This window comes from Nerophis ophidion, linkage group LG09 (assembly GCF_033978795.1).
Source record: "Nerophis ophidion isolate RoL-2023_Sa linkage group LG09, RoL_Noph_v1.0, whole genome shotgun sequence".
Classification (NCBI taxonomy): domain Eukaryota; kingdom Metazoa; phylum Chordata; class Actinopteri; order Syngnathiformes; family Syngnathidae; genus Nerophis; species Nerophis ophidion.
In genome coordinates, this window is record NC_084619.1 from 23,795,731 (window position 1) to 23,817,424 (window position 21,694).

General features: G+C 39.9%; 2 protein-coding genes across 5 annotated transcripts in view; one reads left to right on the plus strand and one right to left on the minus strand.

Annotated features, from left to right (window-relative positions):
- Window positions 1-15,294, minus strand: part of heatr5b (HEAT repeat containing 5B) — a 48,397-nt gene extending 33,103 nt beyond the window's left edge. The window contains exons 1-14 of the mRNA XM_061910600.1: window positions 14,863-15,294; window positions 14,623-14,760; window positions 14,335-14,546; window positions 9,400-9,508; window positions 9,117-9,266; window positions 8,349-8,520; window positions 5,041-5,198; window positions 4,715-4,964; window positions 3,700-3,855; window positions 3,378-3,628; window positions 3,156-3,267; window positions 2,924-3,076; window positions 1,102-1,201; window positions 919-1,028 (exon numbers count right to left, since the gene is read on the minus strand). Coding sequence (XP_061766584.1) covers window positions 919-1,028; window positions 1,102-1,201; window positions 2,924-3,076; window positions 3,156-3,267; window positions 3,378-3,628; window positions 3,700-3,855; window positions 4,715-4,964; window positions 5,041-5,198; window positions 8,349-8,520; window positions 9,117-9,266; window positions 9,400-9,508; window positions 14,335-14,546; window positions 14,623-14,748 — 2,059 coding nt within the window. The 5' untranslated portion in view covers window positions 14,749-14,760; window positions 14,863-15,294. The remainder of the gene's footprint in view (window positions 1-918; window positions 1,029-1,101; window positions 1,202-2,923; window positions 3,077-3,155; window positions 3,268-3,377; window positions 3,629-3,699; window positions 3,856-4,714; window positions 4,965-5,040; window positions 5,199-8,348; window positions 8,521-9,116; window positions 9,267-9,399; window positions 9,509-14,334; window positions 14,547-14,622; window positions 14,761-14,862) is intronic.
- On the plus strand, window positions 14,256-19,818 carry LOC133559157 (G patch domain-containing protein 11-like). Of its 4 annotated transcripts, none has more exons than XM_061910604.1 (8): window positions 14,256-14,356; window positions 17,678-17,904; window positions 17,995-18,036; window positions 18,125-18,245; window positions 18,325-18,415; window positions 18,565-18,690; window positions 19,143-19,224; window positions 19,291-19,818. In XM_061910604.1, exons 2-8 carry the CDS (start codon window positions 17,868-17,870, stop codon window positions 19,344-19,346), a joined length of 555 nt encoding a protein of 184 aa, XP_061766588.1. In that variant the 5' UTR covers window positions 14,256-14,356; window positions 17,678-17,867; the 3' UTR covers window positions 19,347-19,818. The 4 variants fall into 4 exon arrangements, with proteins under 4 accessions (XP_061766588.1, XP_061766586.1, XP_061766585.1 ...); XM_061910602.1 differs by lacking the exon at window positions 14,256-14,356 and adding an exon at window positions 14,857-15,000; XM_061910601.1 differs by lacking the exon at window positions 14,256-14,356 and adding an exon at window positions 15,296-15,455.
- The last annotated feature ends 1,876 nt before the right edge of the window (window positions 19,819-21,694 follow it).

The window sequence follows — 21,694 nt, forward strand, 5'->3', positions numbered from 1 at the left end:
TATACACACACACACACACACACACACACACACACACACACACACACATACATTTATACATATATATACATATATATATATACACATAGAAAGAGAGAGAGAGAGAGAGAGAGAGAGAGTACAGACAGAAATTGAGACAGAAAGATAGACACTGACTGGGAGAGAGAGGAAGAAACAGACAGACAAAAGAGACAGAGAAATAGAGGGCAAGAAAGAGGTGGGTGGAGAGAGAGAGATAGAGAGGAAAGAGAGAGGGTGAGGGAGAGAAAGAAGAGAAAGAGTGATAAGAAAGAGAAGAAAGATTTATTACTGCTGCTGTATTTAACTGAAACTAAAATAAAAGATGAGGGTTTTCTCGCGGTGTGAGTCTTTAGGCACCTAACGATTTGATCTAATTACATTTCTTGGGTGACGATTCGAATTGGAATTGGTTCTCAAACAAAAAACACGAATCTCGATTTGAACAGATTCTCGCAATGTATTATTTGGTTTGATAATTATAATGAAACTTTTTCAGAACAGTTTACAGGTCAAAAGCTCCTTCTAGTTGCTTGTAGATTGTCTAACAATGTCTTTTAAATTTATTCAGCCCCCCTGGCACCCCAAGTGGGACAAGTGGGAATAAGAATGGATAGATAAATTGATTTTGAATCATGATTCGAATGTGGAACAACTATTTTGTGCAAGCCCAGTGTTTTGCAACAGTTACACAATATTCTTGCTCGGGCAATCATCGAAACCCACACTTGAGCAGATGCACCACAATCTCTTACTAAGAGTGAACTATTACAGTCTCAATTGTTCTCCAACTCATGAGTCATTCCCTGCTAATTAAAGTGAGTAGTAAGACCCATTCTATGTTTACCTAAACAGAATTGGTGACATCACACCGATTAACCATAGATAAAAATGTCTTACCTTCGTATGTTTTAGGGGGTAATAGAGCCAAAATGTCGTAGAGCCTTAGTCTCACCATTGCTGCACTTGCTTTCAGATGTGCACCGTGGACTTTAATAATGGCAGGGACACTGAGGAGGCAATCATTTTTTGAAACATTAACTATATGTTCAAGATTGTCATATTGAAAGTCATCCTACTCACTGAGATATCATAGTCATAGCACATTCAACAGGTGTCATCAGCCTTCGAATAACATCTTCTGTCAGCAGCTCGGGACAGTGGGCCACAAAACTGCGCATGGCTACAATAGGAAAGGACGTGATCAGAACAGGTTGACATTGAGTGATGTTTAAAGAGGCAGGTAGGGCTGCACAAAAAAAATACATAGGGAATAAGCGGTAGAAATGGATGGATGGATTTCACAATTTCAATTCATACAAGCATGCGAACCAATTGCTTTTAAACGGGACCTATTATAAATGATTTATTTTCTGACTTATAAATGTTGTTACAATGTTGGTTACTTGTGTTAAACAGTGTTAAAGTACCAAATTATAAGGTTCATGGCTTGCATTTGGGTGTGAGCAGTCTTGGATGCCTCTTTTCACAGGGGTTTTGCAGTCCAGCTACGTTGTGACGTCACAGCGAGGTGGACATACTTTTTTGGGCATTATGTCAAACTCTCAGCCAGAGAGGGAGAAGCTTTAAAAACAAACATATTGTAGACAGACTCCAAAAAATTCTGACAAAAGTGTGGAGCAAAATGTACACAGGCTTTACACTAAAGCATATATAAATACATATCATCAAGACCAAGGGTATCAAACTTATTTTAGCTCAGGAGCCACAAGGAGGAAAATCTATTCCCAAGTGGGCCGCACTGGTAAAGTCATGGCATGATAACTTAAAAATAAAGACAAGTTTAGATTATTTTCTTTGTTTAAAATTTTGAAAATGTACAAATTATGTTTTTTTTACACGTACATGTTGCAGTTTATAATATTCGATCTTCATTTGTCATTATTTGGTGGTAATAATTATCAGTCAAATAGTTGGAGTTGAATCTGGCAGAGTTATAACATGCATTGTTTTTCATTTTTAATCTATCAGAAGAAAAAATGAACAATAATATTAACATGTAATTACAGGGTGTTAATATAATTTACACATTTTCCTCAAATGATGCACTAACATCATGTGGTTTATTCTTTGCATTGTGTAGCATCATGTACACCAAAACGTGTGAATTTGGATTAATTTCAATAATCACACATGAAGATAGGAACGTATACATATTTCAGCATATTTATGTGCGCCCAAAAAAAATGTGTCCCCATACAGTCATAAATACAAAATTATCACTAATAAGTTATATTTTTTACCCTTAAACTTCTTGTGACTTTAGCTCCAGGTTTCTTTTATTTGTTTGATATTGTCATCGCTGCTGCAAGTTGTGGACAAGTGCATTACAACTGAGTACCGCTGCGGCCCATACGGACCACAGCTGAGAAACAGACAGTTTTTTTAAGTCCTGGAATGTCGCGCTCGCCCTATGGTTAAGAAACACTGATCTAGACCACAATGAGGAGTTTTAAATGTATATGAAAATCATCATAGGACTCCCTTTCTTAAAAAAAAAAAAATGTTTTACTTTTTCTCCCCGTCCCCAAGCAAGCTTGGCCAGCTAGTACAAGCGAGATCCATTGGCCTGGTTCTACCCGCTGAAAGCTGAACCCTCACTGACTATCATTTACCAGCTTGCAGGAGGAGCAATCACAAAAACCACTGACTTTTCTTTTGACTAGACTTTTTCACATGCATAACTGTTGAGTAAGCAAGGGTGCCAAGTCTGTCTATTCATTTATATTAAAAAAAGAATCCCATCAAATTTCCTTTGAGAACCTCTGATTAGGAATGGCATAAATCTTCCCTGAGTAGTATGACCTCATTTCTGGGCAAAAAGAGTCGTAATAAAAATGTTTGGCAGATTTGGGCAGCCTGAAATGCAGGTGTCTTGGTTTACCACAGAGTGCTCCAGCTCGGCCTTCCAGGGTCACCTGCCAGGTAAAGGAGTCTCCCCTTGCCTTTTCTGCTTCCAGCTCCTTCTGTGAGCGAGGGAACACATTTCTCCAGAGTAATAACATCTTTGGAAGGTGATAACGCACCAAGGAAGGACCTGCGTATAATAAAAGAAAAAAACAGGAAAATGGGTACTGCCAATAAAAACTCCAGCAAGAGATGATGTTTTAACTCACCCAATGTCATGAGTGCCCCAAGCAGCAACCATCCAGCCTGTGTGCGCTGCAAGGAGAGTCGGCTGTTCTGAGCCGCTGTCCTCAGGAGGTCTTCAGCTATACTCACCACCAACTACAGTAAAGCAGCTATATTTGAATCTAAACCTGATGAGGTCGAACATTCAGAACAAAATTGCAAGATGGGAGTGTGATCTAAAAGGTCTAAACTGTTTATCCACACACCTTGCCCTTAGAGTGCGGTATTCCCAGAGGGCACTGGTGTACGCCTCCAAGAAGAGCTGCCATTGCAAAGCTGTACCCACTCACAGCCTCAGGTGAACTCTTCAGATTGTTAATTCTCTCAGCGCAGCGGTCCAAGAGCGGGGTTAACTGATAGGGCAGTGCCATGGCAATGCAGCGCAGGCACCATGCTGCAGCCAAACGAGCCGCCATGCTGGGGTGTAGCAGCACCGAGGTCACGGTTTCAAGAAGTCCTATGTATAAGAAATTGTTAGGAATGCTGTGTACTAAGACTATTATAATATACACAAGTACAGTATCTTACCTATAGAAGGTTCCTGGATGAGAGGTGAAGATGTGGCACTCAGACTCTGAACAATGCTACCTAACTCTTTTAAGGCACACACCATAACATGCTGGCTGGCCGAGACATCAGCTGCCCCGGTCTTGTTCTCCCCATTGAGGTCATTTACAACTGCTTCTGAAATAACAGGTTCAAGAGAAAGGCATCATAATGAATTAATGTCATTGGCGCAAAACAAAAAGCTAACATATATTGGACATCTTCTTAGTTATTTTGCTAATTTAAACATGTGACATAATCTGATCAAAAGGCCTTTAGAACGGTGAAAATTAAAAACAAAAAATAAAATGTTTGATATTTGTGTTTAGTGTTGTGGATTATTTAGAAATTTGAGCAAAAAAGTGAAAAAATATATAATTCAAAATATTTTCCACATTTAAAAAAAGGACTATTATTATTTTGTTTGGCTGTGAAGATAATTCAAATCAAATAAAAATATAAAATAAAAACAAAAAAGCCACTTTTTCCAGCACATTTTACAGGTTCAAAAACAAAGATTAAGAACAGTCAATTTGGAATTGAGTACTTCAATGTTTTTTGTGAAAGAATGTTTGGCGAGAGTAAAATAAAAAAAATAAAAATTATGCAAATATCTATTGATGCTATGAGGGCAAATGGCATGTGACTGCTATAAATGTGGACTGTGCAGCTTTTGTATTCAGTGGGGGTTACTACTGTAGATCTGCCACTGACTGTTACAATTTGTAATCTAACAAAGAGAGAACTCACTGGCAAATGACACCAAAAGGTATGATGAAAAAAAAAAAAGCATGAGCATATCAAGTGTCAATTTAGTAATGAATTATGATAGTATGACAATGCTGAAATCCATAAAGGAAGCGAAATTAGCAGACAAAGACAAAAACATTGTGTGATAATGTGACACAAACCATGCAAAATATTTAGAAGCTGAATAGAAAGTGAATTACTCCAGAGAAGTACTTTTTTCTCTAACGATCAGTCCGATCCTGCTTACCTACAGCCCTCATTTGCTTGCTGATGGCTTGGCAAATTTCTTTGCCGGCTGCAATCTGCGCCTTCTCACCGAGTAAGCTGCCCAGGGTGGCACGCAGCATGAAAGAGACACAACGCCTCGAGTACACCGCTTCGACATGCGTCTGGGTGGCCCTTGGATGAGACACAAGGTCCAAAACATGGGAGAGGAAGGTGGCAAAGTTGCGCTCCAACCACTGACCACCGAGTGTCGTCACAAATACAACATAAGCCTGAGGAAAAGGAGGGATGTCAGGTGGCGGTATAAGATATGCATAACTGTTATATGTTGTAGAGAATTTAGCTCACCTGTGTGACGCCCACCCGGACTTCTCTGCTGACAGAAGCCCCGCCTTTCAACATCTCCCCTCCGCTTTTCAAGAAACCAGATCCACCACGCAGAAAGCCTGTGGCCATTAACTCCAGCACTTCTTCAAGGGTGGCCCGTTTTACATTCTGACGCATAACTTGGAAAAAAACAATAACAAGTCCCAACCGTGAGCTAAAAAACATCAAAATATGAAACATGATTACCATAAATGCATTAATGATAGCCAGGATGTTTATTTGCCTAAACTGTAGAGAAATTTAATTAGAAGCAGCCAAAAGTGAAAACAAAGGCTGTTTCTTCCATATATATAGTGACATTTTTTAAACTTAAACATTAATTTAGAGAGCATGAAAAAGTGGAAAGGCAACCATAGCTCTATTTTATCACATGGTCATTTACTAGCAAGTAACGAAGCAGCAACATAACCGTTGTTGTAATACAAGTAAGGCACCATAAACACTGAATAATTTCACTGTAAACAACTGTACAGCATGTGTAACAGGAGTTTCCCACCAACAGCTGAGTAGCACAACCAACATTTTGAAGTGCATGGTAAAGCCAAGTAGATATAGGGGTCAAAGTGGAGGGGGCTCTTAGGCTTTTGTAAAGTTTAAATACTTATTTTTCAGTCATTTCAATATCAAAGTTATAAGAAAACCACATACTAAATGTTTGGATGAATAAATGTTGATGTGAAAACTCAATAATAAGGTTGTTTAAATCAAATTAAAAATGTCTAAGACTACCTCTACTCCCTATTAAATAAAACAAAATGGTTAATTCCCCTTGGATAGTGGCAAAGCTACTATCACTCAACACAGAGGTTGCACGGCATTACAGCTCACATTTAAGCCCCAGCATTTTGGAACAAGAATGGGGTCATAAAAGGTAGCTGAAATATAATATCTGTGGCAGCATACAAGAAAGGTATGAATAAGTTTTAACTGTGGTGTGTTCAATAACCCTTGATTAAAGTTAGAAACAGGTGTCACTAGTTTTTAAAGACACGGGGCTTAACCCCAGAACATAATAATAATAATAATAATAAAATTAGGGATCTCAATTGATTATGTTTTAAAGAGATTAATCACACTTTTGAACAGTGATCAATTATTATTAATATCAGGTTATTTGATTGCATAAATACAATTTGCTTAATATTTGGATACAAATGCAAATTGGTAGTCAGAATGTCATAAAGGAATGTTTTTTTAGATGTTTCACTGAACTGCAAGTCATTGATTTTCTCAACACTTGGTCACAGTAATTATAGTAAGAATTACACATTTTGAAAGTATTTTCAATAATCTAGCAAACTATGTAGAGATGTACAGTATTTTAATAGATAATGTACTAAGGACAACTTTATACAGCGCACCATTTACATCTGCACTTACTCTTCCTTGGTTTAACCAATTGTTTTAACCAATAAAGCCATTTTTAATATTTTTTTGGCACTGTGGGACCAGATGTGACTTGTCACTTCATTGTTGTGAAGTGTGTGTGAATGGGAAAAGGTGCCTTGACGTGTGTTGACGAGAGACGTGACGGTTGTCATTAAAGAACGTGCCTCTCGATTCCCTTGTAACGGTCTGTCTTTTTTGCTGGGCTTCATCTAATTACAAACCCTGGGTTGCACAAACATTCTTATTTACCTTTTCGAATGACAGCGCTGATCTCTTTTTCATACAAAGTACCTCTAATTAGTTGGCGTTAGTTGTCGACAAGAAGAATATCTTGCAGCACTTGGTCTTCCGTGATGTTGTCCTACATGCGGTGGCTGTCCATTTCGAAAAAAACATTATCTGTGGTAAACGCAGATAAACTCAGGCAGCATAGTTTGTTCTTCTCTGTTCACTGTCCATGTAGCATTCATGCTAGCGACGCCACCCCCACTTTCATGTTTTGCTTTAAGATGCTATTTTAAACTGGATGTGCACCGATTAAAAGAAAGTTTGTCGCTGCAATACTAATTGCCTCAGTTTTATATAAGGTTAGGCCAAAGTTTGTTACAAAGGGCGCAGAACACATCTCTTAAAGGCCTACTGAAACCCACCACTACCGACCACGCAGTCTGATAGTTTATATATCAATGATGAAATATTAACATTGCAACACATGCCAGTACGGCCGGTTTAGTTTACTAAATTGCAATTTTAAATTTCCCACGAGGTATCCTGTTAAAAACGTCGCGGAATGATGACGCATGCGTGTGGCGTCACGGATTGTCAGGAAATATTAGCGCAGCACCACTCACGGCTCAAAGTAGTCTGCTTTAATCGCATAATTACACAGTATTTTGGACATCTGTGTTGCTGAATCTTTTGCAATTTGTTCAATTAATAATGGAGACTATAAAGAACAATGCTGTTGGTGGAAAGCGGTGTACTGCAGCTGTCTTTAGCACCGAGACACAGCCGGTGTTTCTTTGTTTTTAACACAGAGCGGTCAAGCGAACATGTTTCTGTATGTCAACCAGCATGTTTTGGATGGGAAAATTGCGATACATATCTTACCGGAGACATAATTGGATTGTTCGTCCTCCCGCAGTAGCTGTTTAAAAGACAGCTGTGAGCTTGGCTCCTCGGCTTCTCTCTGAGACACTGCGTGTTCACCGCAGCCATCCGACCTCGAGGTATGTCTTTACAATCTCACTAAAACACTATTAAAACAATAAGCAGATAAAGGATCTTCCAGAATTATCCTAGTAAATGTGTCTAATTACATCTGAAACGCTCACACTGCTGCCGCCCGGAGCCGTCGCTATTTATTTATTTTTTTTAGTCCTTCGTTATCAATATCATCATCCACGAATCTTTCATCCTTGCTCAAATTGATGGGGAAATTGTTGTTTTCTCGGTCCGACTAGCTCTTGCTGCTGGAGGCTCCCATTAAAAACAATGTGAGGATGTGAGGAGCCCTCACCCTTGTGACGTCATCGTCTGCGACTTCCGGTAAAGGCAAGGCTTTTTTATCAGCACCAAAAGTTGCGAACTTTATCGTCAATGTTCTCTACTAAATCCTTTCAGCAAAAATATGGCAATATTGCGAAATGATCAAGTATGACACATAGAATGGACCTGCTATCCCCGTTTAAATAAGAGAATCCCATTTCAGTAGGCCTTTAATGTCAATGCTTTTGACGGCACTAATATGCGACGCCGGCAGTTATTTGCTTTTGGAGACCACGCACCCAGCGACTTTAGGGTTGCTAACTGAATGTAGGCATGAACTGGAGCATTTGCAGTAAGCGTGACTGTACTTATCAATGTATAAAGTATAGTACCAGCAGCTTGTTTGGGCATCAGAGCTGTGGCCATGACAGTCCCAAGCAGTTTGGCCACAGCAACCCGAACACCATAGTTGGAGCCTTCCAGGGCCTTAAAACACAGTGTGGCCATGTTCTCCAGTTCTGTGGTCCACATGAATACTGCCTCGTTCTGCAGTTCGGACAGACACTGCAAAAGCACATGAAATCACAATGGAGTCATGTTAGCAGTAGTTACAGCATGTGTCTCTTTTGCTTAGTCAACACAGTCAACTTGTCCAGGGTGTACGCCGCCTTCGACCCGAATGCAGCTGAGATAGGCTCCAGCAACCCCCGCGTCCCCAAAAGGGACAAATGGTAGGAAATGGATGGATGGATATTCTATATTATATACAAGGTAAATGGTATGTATCGACTGTATATAGGGTCTTACAATACCTATATAAGGCCTTACCATACCTACAACAATACTCAATGTGCTTTACATTATACATCTCTTTTTTCTACCTTCAAGGTACTCAAAGCGCTTTGACACTATTTCCACATTCATCCATTCACACACTGATGGCGGGAGCTGCCATGCAAGGCCCTAACCACGATCCATCAGGAGCGAGGGTCAGGTGTCTTGCTCAAGGACACAACAGAAGTGACGAGGTTGGTAGTAGGTGTGGATTGAACCAGGAACCCTCAGGTTGCTGGCACGGCCACTCTCCCAACCGCGCCATGCCGTTGGGAGAGCTGTTGACATTATATAGTTGTATGATGCTTATACTGTGCACGGTTCACCTTTGCCACTGCACAACGCACAGCCATGGACCTGTCTGTGAGTAAAGAGCGGGCATTCTTGTAGATGTCCCTGTGACATGAAGCTGCAGCTCCACCTAGTCCATTTAGCACCTTCTGCAGACTGAGGAGTATCTCTCCTCTGCCTTGGGACTGCATAAAGCAGAAGAATTATGAGAACGGACATATATGCATCATATTCTGAAGAATGCAGGCATTTACTGAGTTCCAAAACACTCAAGATGAATGCCTGTTGTCATGACTTTATTAAGATGTCATACTGTACCTCTGCACTCTTTAATGCCTTCAAAAGATTATTAATAGTGTCTGGAAAGGAGCTTCCAAGCATCCTCCCCATCTTCTCATAAAAAGCACCAACACATGCCACTGCGGCTCTAAAATAAAAAAATAATCAGATTATGTTCATGATTTGGGGAATAATCACAAAGCATTATACATTATTACATTCATGACATAACTTTTTTATTAGAGTCAATATGCTAAAAGACCACCCTATAGAGATAATCTGAAAGCTCCTGGCTCAACATTATTTTACCATAGCGGAAGTGGGTAACCCAGACTAGGCATGGGCATAATAATCTGTTGGTCGATCGTGTGCGATCAAGTAGATCAAGTCTTGACGAAAATTAGGCAAAATGGAGTGTGGTCCCTGCTGGTTCTGTCTCACCAAGAAGAATATACAGGGCATCCAGAAAGTATTCACAGCGCTTCACCTTTTCCACAATTTGTTATGTTACAGTCTTATTCAAAAGTGGAATAAATACAATTTTGTCCTAAAAAATCTGCAGACAATACTCCATAATGATAATGGGAAAACATTTTTGGAACTTTTTTTAAATAAATGTTTTTTCTTTTAAACTAACAAATCACATGCACATAGGTATTCACAACCTTGGCTCAATACTTTGTTAATGCACCTTTGGCAGAAATTACAGCCTCAATTATCTTTTGAATACCACGCCACAAGCTTGGCACACCGATCTTAGGGCAGTTTTGCCCATTCCTCTTTGCAGCACCTCATAAGGTTGGATGGTAAGCATTTTTTTTTACCCAGGATGTCTATGTACATTGCTGCATTCATCTTTTCCTCTATCCTGACTATTCTCCCAGTTTCCTGCTGCTGAAAAACATACCCACAGCATTATACTGCCACCACCATGCTTCACTCTAGGGACGGTAATAGATACAAAGAATACAATAGAAAGTACTTTATTGATCCCTGGGGGAAATTCAGCACCACAGTTTGCTCACAATAGACAATAATAATAATATTGGACTGGTGATGAGCGTTGCCTGGTTTCCTCCAAACATAACGCCTCGCATTTATGCCAAAAAAGTTCAATCTTTGTCTCATCAGACCAGAGAATTTTCTTAATCGTGGTCTGAGAGTCTTTTAGGTGCATTTTGGCAAACGTTTACTAAGAAACGGCTGACGTTTGGCCACTTGACGTTAAAATCCTGAATGATTGCTGCAGAGATGGTTGTCCTTCTGATAAGTTCTCCTCAATGCTGTAGCTCAACAGAGTCGCCATCAAGTTCTTGATCCCCTCTCTGACTCGGGTCCTTTTCCTCTAATCGCATCAGTCCTGATGGTTCCTAACATTTTTTCCATTAAATAATTTTGCAGGCCCCTGTGCTCATTGGGAGCTTCAAGATTAAGTGCTGTGAATACTTTCCGGATGCACAGCTAAGGGAAGTTGAGCTACATGTATGCAGAGTGGCACTATTTATGTTAAATTCTCCCATAAGGAAATAAAAATGACTTGATCGGCAAAGAGTGTTACATGACCATGCAATAATTATTAGACTGCATTAGTGTCTGCCAGAGCATTATCTCTTCATGTACACTTAATCCCCCATTAAAATGCGAACCATCCTTTTGCAGAGTAACATTTGTCTTAATGACGAAATCCCTTGAATAGAGAAACATGGTATATTACTGGAACTGCAGAAATGCAAGGGATAATGTATTGAAGTGTGTTAGTTAACTCATATTATGTTCTACATATGGTGAATGTTCATATTCATCTTGGAGAAAGCAAACCTTCAAGTTTGAGTATAGAGTGGAATTTCAGTTTGAGCACATGATAAGATAAGGCCCCTTAGTTTGATGTTCACAGGTGAATTGGATCACTGCTCATAGGAAAGAAGCCCTAATTGGGACTTCGGAATGCAAAAGGGATAGCTATATCCTTGGTAGGAGACTACCTGTCTAATTCAAACACCAACCTTTAAGTTATGACTTAAAGCAGTTGTTTTCCAGACACTTACACAAGAACATCTACTTTTATGGTCAGGTGGTGCTGTTGAGACTTAGCCCACACCCAGCCATACAAAGAAGGAATATATAAACTGACGTTTTAGATGTAAATATAAACAGAATACAATGATTTGCAAATCATTTTCAACCCATATTCAGTTGAATATGCTACATAGACAACATATCTGATGTTCAAATTGTTTAACAGTTTTTTTTTTTGCAAATAATCATTAACTCTAGAATTTGAGGCCAGCAACACGTGACAAAGAAGTTGGGAAAGGTGGCAATAAATACCGATAAAGTTGAGGATTGCTCATCAAACACTTATTTGGAACATCCCACAGGTGTGCAGGCTAATTGGGAACAGGTGGGTGCCATGATTGGGTATAAAAACAGCTTCCCAAAAAATACACAGTCTTTCACGAGAAAGGATGGGGCGAGGTACACCCCTTTGTCAAACAGTTTAAGAACAACGCTTCTCAAACTGCAATTGCAAGAAATTTAAGGATTTGAACATCTATGGTTCATAAAATCATCAAAAGGTTCAGAGAATCTGGAGAAACCACTCCACGTAAGCGGAATGGCCGGAAACCAACATTGAATGACCGTGACCTTCGATCCCTCAGACGGCACTGTATAAAAAACCGACATCAATCTCTAAAGGACATCACCACATGGGCTCAGGAACATTTCAGAAAACCACTGTCACTAAATACAGTTTGTCGCTACATCTTAAGTGCAAGTTAAAGCTCTGCTATGCAAAGCGAAAGCCATTTATCAATAACATTCAGAGACGCCGCCGGCTTTTCTGGGCCCGAGATCATCTAAGATGGACTGAGGCAAAGTGGAAATGTGTTCTGTGGTCTGACGAGTCCACATTTCTAACTGTTTTTGGAAATATTCGACATTGTGTCTTCTGGACCAAAGGGGAAGCAAACCATTAAAACTGTTATCGACGCAAAGTTCAAAAGCCTGCATCTGTGATGGTATGGGGGTGCATTAGTGCCCAAGGCATGGGTAACTTACACATCTGTGAAGGCACCATTAATGCTGAAAGGTACATACAGGTTTTGGAACAACATATGCTGCCATCTAAGCGCCGTCTTTTTCATGGACGCCCCTGCCTATTTCAGCAAGACAATGCCAAGCCACATTCAGCACGTCTTACAACAGCGTGGCTTTGTAAAAAAAAAGAGTGCGGGTACTTTCCTGGGCCGCCTGCAGTCCAGACCTGTCTCCCATCGAAAATGTGGGGCGCATTATGAAGCGTAAAATACGACAGCGGAAACCCCGGACTGTTGAATGACTGAAGCTCTACATAAAACAAAAATGGGAAAGAATTCCACTTTCAAAGCTTCAACAATTAGTTTATTTTCTCTCTGGCACTCACCGAGGGTGGACGCTCCCCTTTCCTCTCCTGCTTGTTTCTTTGTTTTGTCTCGTCTTAACTTTCTTGTTGCCTCTTTTTTGCAATGCTCTCCAAATCTAAACATTGGAACTATTTAACTGGCCTCAACAAAATTGACAAGATCTTGGGTTTGGGGTAACCTGCTGTCGTCACGAAGCGGTTCTTGCTGGACACACGACGGACTCTTGGGAGAAGAAGGGGGGCCGCGTGCCTGGCGACCCATTTCTGTCGAGGACGTGAAGATATCCACCTATTCGGAATTATGACAACAGGACATCTGCTGATTGGAGTAAGCGTTGCTCTGGTTTGTCGACAAATTGGAAGTTACTGGCAGTCTTCAAAGTACCCCAAAGCTGTCACAAATGATTGGAGGATGCGGGAAGAACTGTGGATTTCATCGGACTGTCTACCCCGCAGGTTTTGAGGACCAGTCATAGACAATTTTAGAGTGAAAAGCAAATTTTTATTTTCACTCGCATACAAATCATTTTAACTTGGATTGTTTCCCTGGCTTCGAGACTCTCCCGAAGATCGCTGCAACGAAGACACAACAAACTGTCTTTTTTGTCTCTCATGGACACACACCTGTTGTTGTGAACTTTGGACTAGCGACGGAAAATACATCAAGGCCGCGGAACAGAGACACACTATGGGCTTATATACACAAACACACACATCCACAAAAATATATACGCCACACGTACACCCCCCTGGCCACCTAATCCAACGCCCTCGACGCAAATCCCATAGGGGTGATGAATGGATGGTCAGCGCCTGAGAGCTACGACCTACCACCATGACCTTGAACTACTTTCCCTCTGTTACTAAATATCTCGGGATGTAAGGTGTAATATGTATATGTACTTTGCAATGGAGGTTTTTTTTCTCACTCCGAACTGGGCCCCCTTAGGAGCCCAGTCTGGATTGTATTTTTTTTACTCATCCTTCCCCACCGTTTACCTTTTTCCCATCTTTTACGGGGTGCCTTATGGCGACCCATCAGCATTCTTGTTCTGTAACCCTGTACACTGTTTGTTTGTCTAATCTTGAACAGGTTTGTGCTGAAAACAACGTTTCTTTGTACTTGTTGCAATGAAAATAAAGACCTACCTACCTTCCTCAGTTTATTGAGTGTTGTTAAAAGAAAAGGTGATGTAACATAGTGGTGAACATGCCCTTTCCCAACTACTTTAGCACGTGTTGCAGCCATGAAATTCTAAGTTAATTATTATTTGAAACAACAAAAAATAAAGTTTATGAGTTTGAACATCAAATATCTTGTCTTTGTAGTGTATTCAATTGAATACGGGTTAAAAATGATTTACAAATCATTGTATTCAGTTTATATTTACATCTAACACAATTTCCCAACTCATATGGAAACGGCCCGGGTTTGTAATAAATCAACTTTTGGTTCAGCAAAGAGTCTCTGACGTCTGTTTTGATCCAACCACGCATCCACGTCGTCTCACGACAAGACCAGAATTACACTTCAATATCAAAACCACTGCAGTAATTGAACTTCATCTTACAGTTTTGTGGGCAAGTAGGCAGGTGTGTCATCCTTGCTTTTGATGATATCATTGCATTTATCCAGCGTCTGGAAAACAGTGAAAGTGTCGCCAATGCTGTAGAGGGTGGCAAGGTTTTTGGCAAGCAGTTTTCTCGTAGGTGGACCTGGAGCACTGCTGATCAGTCCGGTCAATTGATCCACAAGCTTCTTCTGCTTTTCCTTCACATCCACCTGCCGTGCAAATATAAAAACGTTCTTAGCTGGTTACCATCTCATGACAGCTGCAGAAACTACCATGCAATTTCACCTTATTTGCCGCCACGAGGACTTTATCCAAAAACCGAAGCCATTCGAAAATGAAAACAGGCCTTTTTGCTTCGGTTATCTGGGCCAAAGCTTCTTCATTCAGCAGGAGACTGTGAGCCAACTCCATTGCTAGGATGCTCTGTATTGAATAATCAAAACATGATAGTGGCCACACAGCGTTACGTGTATCATTATTAATCATGTAACTGAAATAACAAGTATATTACGTTACATTACTTACCGTGTGTATTTAACCCGCCAGACGCTCCTGTTGTGCGTTGACAGCTTATCCCAGCTGTTTGAACAGCTAGCTTCTTAGCAGCCTTAAGCTAGCGAGTCCTTGCGAGGAAAAACTCCGCTTCGCCAAATCCAGACACAGGTTAAATGATACCACCTAATATTATACACTTTGTTGCAAGAGTAGACACTCATTTGTTTCAGTCAACAGCTTCACAAACATGAGCTAACCAAGTTATTCATCTTGTGTCCAGATAACCTGTTTAGACGAGAGTACATGGTGTCGCATTAACACGTGTCCGGTATTGAATAATCTGAATTCCAATAATTCTCAAAACAAATTAAAAAAAATAGAGCTATAAGGTTGTTTTTAATATATTATGAATCACTGCCGTACGTGTTTTTTTTAACAACTGCAACAAGACGAATAGGAAGCTAGGAACCCTAAGTGTAATTTGTAGCTCGTCGGAAGTTATTGTCGACGAACGAAAACATTGTAGAACAACCATAGCTTTCAGTTTTTCATTTGCTCGTTTTCATTTCAATAATGTCCGACGAGGAAGACGATTATATGTCCGATGCTTTCCTCAATCAAATGTAAGCGTTTTTTTATTAACAATATATGCAACCCCGAGAGGGACAAGCGGTAGAAAATTGGATGTATTGAAAACAATTACTGTCGACGTTACTATTTTGTGAGCATTCTGAAATATTGTGGGATCTAGTGTTGTTTTATCACATTGATGTAATATTGTGACCCTGTCTGCTTACATATACATTTTGTTATGTGTGCAAATGCTTTGAAATAGTACATTGATTGATTGAAACTTTTATTAGTAGATTGCACAGTACAGTACATATTCCGTACAAGTGACCACTAAATGGTAACACCCAAATAAGTTTTTCAACTTGTTTAAGTCGGAGTCCACGTTAATCAATTCATGGTAATCATCAACACAACTGTGTATGCGAAAATGTGCAATAATACCTATAAACACACACGCCCGTTTGTGCAAAATTAGTGCAATGTGTAGTTTATACCAGCACTTTACAAACTTGTGAATTAGCGTCTTGTACATGTAATGTGCAATTCTCCTCTTATACATCTTAACTTTAAAACACTTGAGCACTTAAACATTTGAGCTCTTAAATCCAACTTTCTATGGTAATTTAATTGCTGGGCTGTCATCAGTAATATGGTTTATTGTTTAATTTGAAGCGACCGGAATGAGAATCAGCACCTCCAAGTCCGAATCCATGGTTCTGACCCGGAAAAGGGTGGAGTGCCATCTACGGGTTGGGGAGGAGACCCTGCCCCAAGTGGAGGAGTTCAAGTACCCAGGAGTCTTGTTCACGAGTGGGGGAGGAGTGGATCGTGAGATCGACAGGCGGATCGGTGCGGCGTCTTCAGTAATGCGGACGTTGTACCGATCCGTTGTGGTGAAGAAGGAGCTGAGCCGAAAGCCAAAGCTCTCAATTTACTGGTCGATCTACGTTCCCATCCTCACCTATGGTCATGATCTTTGGGTCGGGACCGAAAGGATTAGATCAAAGGTACAAACGGCCGAAATGAGTTTCCTCCGCCGTGTGGCGGGGCTCTCCCTTAGAGATAGGGTGAGAAGGTCTGCCATCCGGGAGGAACTCAAAGTGAAGCCGCTGCTCGTCCACATCGAGAGGAGCCAGATGAGGTGGTTCTGGCATCTGGTCAGGATGCCACCCGAACGCCTCCCAAGGGAGTTGTTTAGGGCACGTCTAACCGGTAGGAGGCCACGGGAAAGACCCAGGACACGTTGGGAAGACTATGTCATCCGGCTGGCCTAAGGACGCCTCGGGATCCCCCGGGAAAAGCTAGACGAAGTGGCTGGGGAGAGGGAAGTCTGGGCTTCCCTGCTTAGGCTGCTGCCCCCGCGACCCGACCTCGGATAAGTGGAAGAAGATGGATGGATGGATGTTTAATTTGTTTATCTACTGTACTTTATATTATTATTGTTTTTTTTGTGGTTTGTGCAGCCCTTTGAGACACTAGTGATTTAGGGCTATATAAATAAACATTGATTGATTGATGGGCTTCACAGTGGCAGAGGGGTTAGTGCGTCTCCCTCACAATACGAAGGTCCTGAGTAGTCCTGGGTTCAATCCCAGGCTCGGGATCTTTCTGTGTGGAGTTTGCATGTGTGGGTTCCCTCCGGGTACTCCGGCTTCCTCCCACCTTCAAAGACATGCACCTGGGGATAGGTTGATTGGCAGCACTAAAATTGGCCCTAGTGTGTGAATGGGAGTGTGAATGTTGTCTGTCTATCTGTGTTGGCCCTGTGATGAGGTGGCGACTTGTCCAGGGTGTACGCCGCCTTCTGCCCGATTGTAGCTGAGATAGGCACCAGCGCCCCCCGCGACCCCAAAGGGAATAAGCGGTAATAAATGGACGGCTGGATGAATGATTGATTGATTGATATTGTTGTATATAGCCTTATTGTCCCGGTGTTTAGTGCTGTCATGTTCTTTTGTGTTTGGCAGGGACCAAATATGGAAATTAGCCACTGGCTACAATCTTGCATGTTTACACCTATGTGTTGATCATTACTCTGTGTTTTAAAACTCTAATTACCGGTAAATCAAATCCAAAATGTGTTACTAAATCACTGTTATCACACTGCATTGCACTGTATAAATGAACATTTCACATTTCCCTTAAACCAACTCTAAATGTTGTATTCATATCCAAACACAACAGTGTGTTTACTGCAAGTACAGCATTTTTTGCATCAATTGTAATCACCTTTTGCTATTATAATATATTGTACACTTCCATTCTATGTCAGACAAGACGTCAAACCAGGTGTTTCCAAGGTGAGGCGAGTACAAGAAGCCCTAAAACGTGAGGAAAAGCACAAAGAGAGCAACATTAAAAACCGTCAAAAAACCTTCAAGGAGCAAGAAAAGGAAAGTCGTGAAGCAGCTTTACAGAGCTCCATTAGTAATGAGAATAAAGGATTTGCACTTTTGAAGAAAATGGGTTACAAAGCTGGACAAGGCCTTGGAAAAGAAGGCATGATTTTTTTTCTCTTTACTTATTGATCTTGAAAATGCTATTGTATTTTTTCCATGTATTCATAATAATATGTATGCTTTTTTTCAGGGGCGGGAAGAATAGAGCCGATTCCACTCAATATTAAAACTGGTAAGACATTGTTTTTGTTCCGCTAAATACAGTGTAAGTGTCGTCTGCTCATTATTTGTACAAATAACTCGTGTCCTTTAAAAAATAGACAGGGGTGGCATTGGAATGGAAGAGGCAAAGAAGCGAAAAGCTGAGGAGGAACTGGAGCACTATCGTAAAAAAGTACAGGCCAAACAAAAGAATGAGATAAAGTCCCTTGAAGACTTTCGGTAAAAACTGAAACAGAAACTCCTTGGCCTTTGAGCACTGTGGCATCCCACAATGTTTTATAATATGTCTCATCTCTAGGTCGAGAGTTAGGACTGAGAGAGAGGAGCGAAAGATTGAAGGGGACCTCAGAAGAAGTCAGCGAGCTTGTGAGCATTTGGATTCTCAAAAGGTTGGACAATGTTTGGTTGTAGCACAAAATCATATTGGCAATTATTGACATAATCCACCAGTACAGAAAAATGACAGATGATTGTTTGGAAGCAACTATTGCGCCTTTCAGTTTGTAAATTATTTTGACAATGTTTCCTTTAATTTCAGTGCATCACAGTCCCTCGGGAAGAATGGTATTGGCCAAAAGTTGAAAATGAAGAAGAGGTTGATGGTCTTCAAGAGGAGGAGGAAGCGGAGGAGGAAGCCAGGGAGGAAGATATTGTGGAATTAACGGTTAGTATTTATATATTATTGTAAAATAATTACCAACCATATATTTTGTGCAGTATTCAATCCAATATGATAATATGGAGCAGTAAAGGTGACTGTTATGATTATGGTGTTAGTTTATTCCGAACATGCATACAACTCCAATATGACACATCACATAATTAGTTTTTCACTACAGCATATAATTGTTGTTATGTGAGTTAAGTGAGGGACCAAAACCCACAAACGTCACATGCGGCCTGTTCACCTGCCTGTATGTGTTATGGTTCCGAGGATGTTGTAGTCGTAATGATTTGTGCAGTCCTTTGAGACATTTGTGATTTGGGGCTATATAAATAAACATTGATTGATTGATTGAAGGGTTTCGTATCAAACAATACAGGAGAGTTAATAATGCTTGTACTGTCTGAGGTTACAAAAAATAACTCATTAATTCAGATTATTATTTCTTTCAGTCCTTTGACCAACTACAGATTTTGACTTCATATTTAAGAGGAATCCATTTTTACTGCATATGGTGTGGAACTACCTATAATGGTAAGCTAATAATACACTTGTAGTTATTTTCACCTATTGTTGGCGGACATGTTTTTTTCTATCCAGATGAAGAAGATCTTTCTTCTAACTGTCCTGGGGATACCGCAGCAGACCATGAATGAACATAGCAAAAATATATTATGTACAGTAGTTACGAGCTTATTTTATGTTGTGAAACAGACAATAAAAAAGGTGCTCTTTGCAAAATATTGGGCTGTGTACTGAAGCAAAACTGTTTTTATCGAATTGGATACAACATCTGACATACAATACTTTACTGTTTGGGGACATTTTTTGGTAAATATTGGTTAGTGATTTTTAACAATGTGATGTATAAGTTTATATCAATGTTCAGTCCAGCATCCTCTTGCCCACAGTTAGCTGGGATAGGCTCAAGCTCACCTGTGATCCGTGTGAAGCAAAGTTCTATGGTAAATACATAGAAGCTAAAAGTTTACAAGATAATTTATTTTCTCTTTAGAAATGGGTGACTAGTTGTTTTGCTTAATCCAGTTGTAAAGACAAACTAATGTTATTAACCAGTTATATTGTGTTTGCGTCTATTGTATTTGCTACATTAAAGTGTTGAGTAAATGTGTATGCCCATTCATATATGTACTGTACAGGCCGATCTCAATAACTGTGAACAGTTCATACTAAAAAAAGTATGTTTATATCTGTATTAGTAGCGTTTTTAGTAAAAAAATCTGGTTTTCAGCTTTTGATAAATAAATAACGCTTGGCTGTAATTCTTATAACTAGAATATTTTTCTTGTGACTTGAAGAATAAAATGAGTCCTAGAAAAAAGAGTCAGGTCTAAGTTTAAGCACGCTGTTCATTTCGCATAGCTTAAGCCAAATGCTCTTATTAGACTAATAAATTCAGATAGAATGTACTTTTATGAGAATAGATGCAAGGAAAAATATAATATACTCTAGATTTAAGATTGTTCTTTATTGATACGAAATACTGTATGTGCTCTAGCCTCTTAAAATCTAAAAATGTTTTAATGTAATGCCTTTTCAAGCAGAAATCCAATGATTCCTAGATCTTAAAAAAAAAACACCCGCAGTCCGTCATTTTTTATAATATTATTGTCCAATTAGCCTAACATGCATATTTTTTTTAACAAGGGAGGAATTCAAAGTGCACATGGAAAACTGACAAATGCAAACTTCACACAGAGACGCTCAAACAGATATGCAAACTCAGATCTACTACATTTGCAGCCAACATGCATACCATTAGGCCAAGGGTGTTTGAGATAATATATTATATATATATGTGCCTATCTCAGCTACATTCGGGCGGAAGGCGGGTACACCCTGGACAAGTCGCCACCTCATCCAAGGGCCAACACAGATAGACAGACAACATTCACACTCACATTCACAAACTAGGGCCAATTTAGTGTTGCCAATCAACCTATCCCCAGTTGCATGTCTTTGGAAGTGAGAGGAAACCGGAGTACCCGAAGAGAACCCACACAGTCACGGGGGGGACATGCAAACTCCACATACAGACGCAGACGCACTAACCCCTCTGCCCCCTTGAGGCCCATATATATATATATATATATATATATATATGTGTGTGTGTGTGTGAGTGTGAGTGTGTGTGTATGTATAAGTTTGTACATATGTATATTTATATTTATATATACAAACCCCGTTTCCATATGAGTTGGGAAATTGTGTTAGATGTAAATATAAACTGAATACAATGATTTGCAACTCCTTTTCAACCCATATTCAGTTGAATATGTTACAAAGACAACATATTTGATGTTCAAACTGATAAACATTTTTTTTTTTTTGCAAATAATCATTAACTTTAGAATGTGATGCCAGCAACACGTGACAAAGAAGTTGGGGAAGGTGGCAATAAATACTGATGAAGTTGAGAAATTCTCATCAAACACTTATTTGGAACATCCCACAGGTGTGCAGGCTAATTGGGAACAGTTGGGTGCCATGATTGGGTATCAAAGCAGCTTCCATGAAATGCTAAGTAATTCACAAACAAGGATGGGGCGAGGGTCACCAATTTGTCAGCAAATTGTCAAACATTTTTAGAACATTACTCAACGAGCTACAGTTGTGATCAAAATTATTCAACCCCCACACAATTTTGGTGTTTTAGCAAGTTGGACATTTATTCCGTATTTTGTTTATAGTCATATCAAATAAAGATACATTAAATAGACAAATGCAACTTGAATTACAACATTATATTTTGTAACATACGAAACAGTGTCATTTCTATTAATATCTCATTAACAAAATTATTCAACCCCATCTACAGGTGTTTTCAACACCTGTAGATGTGATTAGAACCATAACGAGCAACAATTAAACTGATTGAAAAAGACTGACGCTCAGCTTCTTGTAGATGGTCAATGGTGTATTTGCAACATGGTGAAGTCCAGGGAGTGGTCAAAGAAGTCAAGAGAGGAGGTAATTTCTCTTC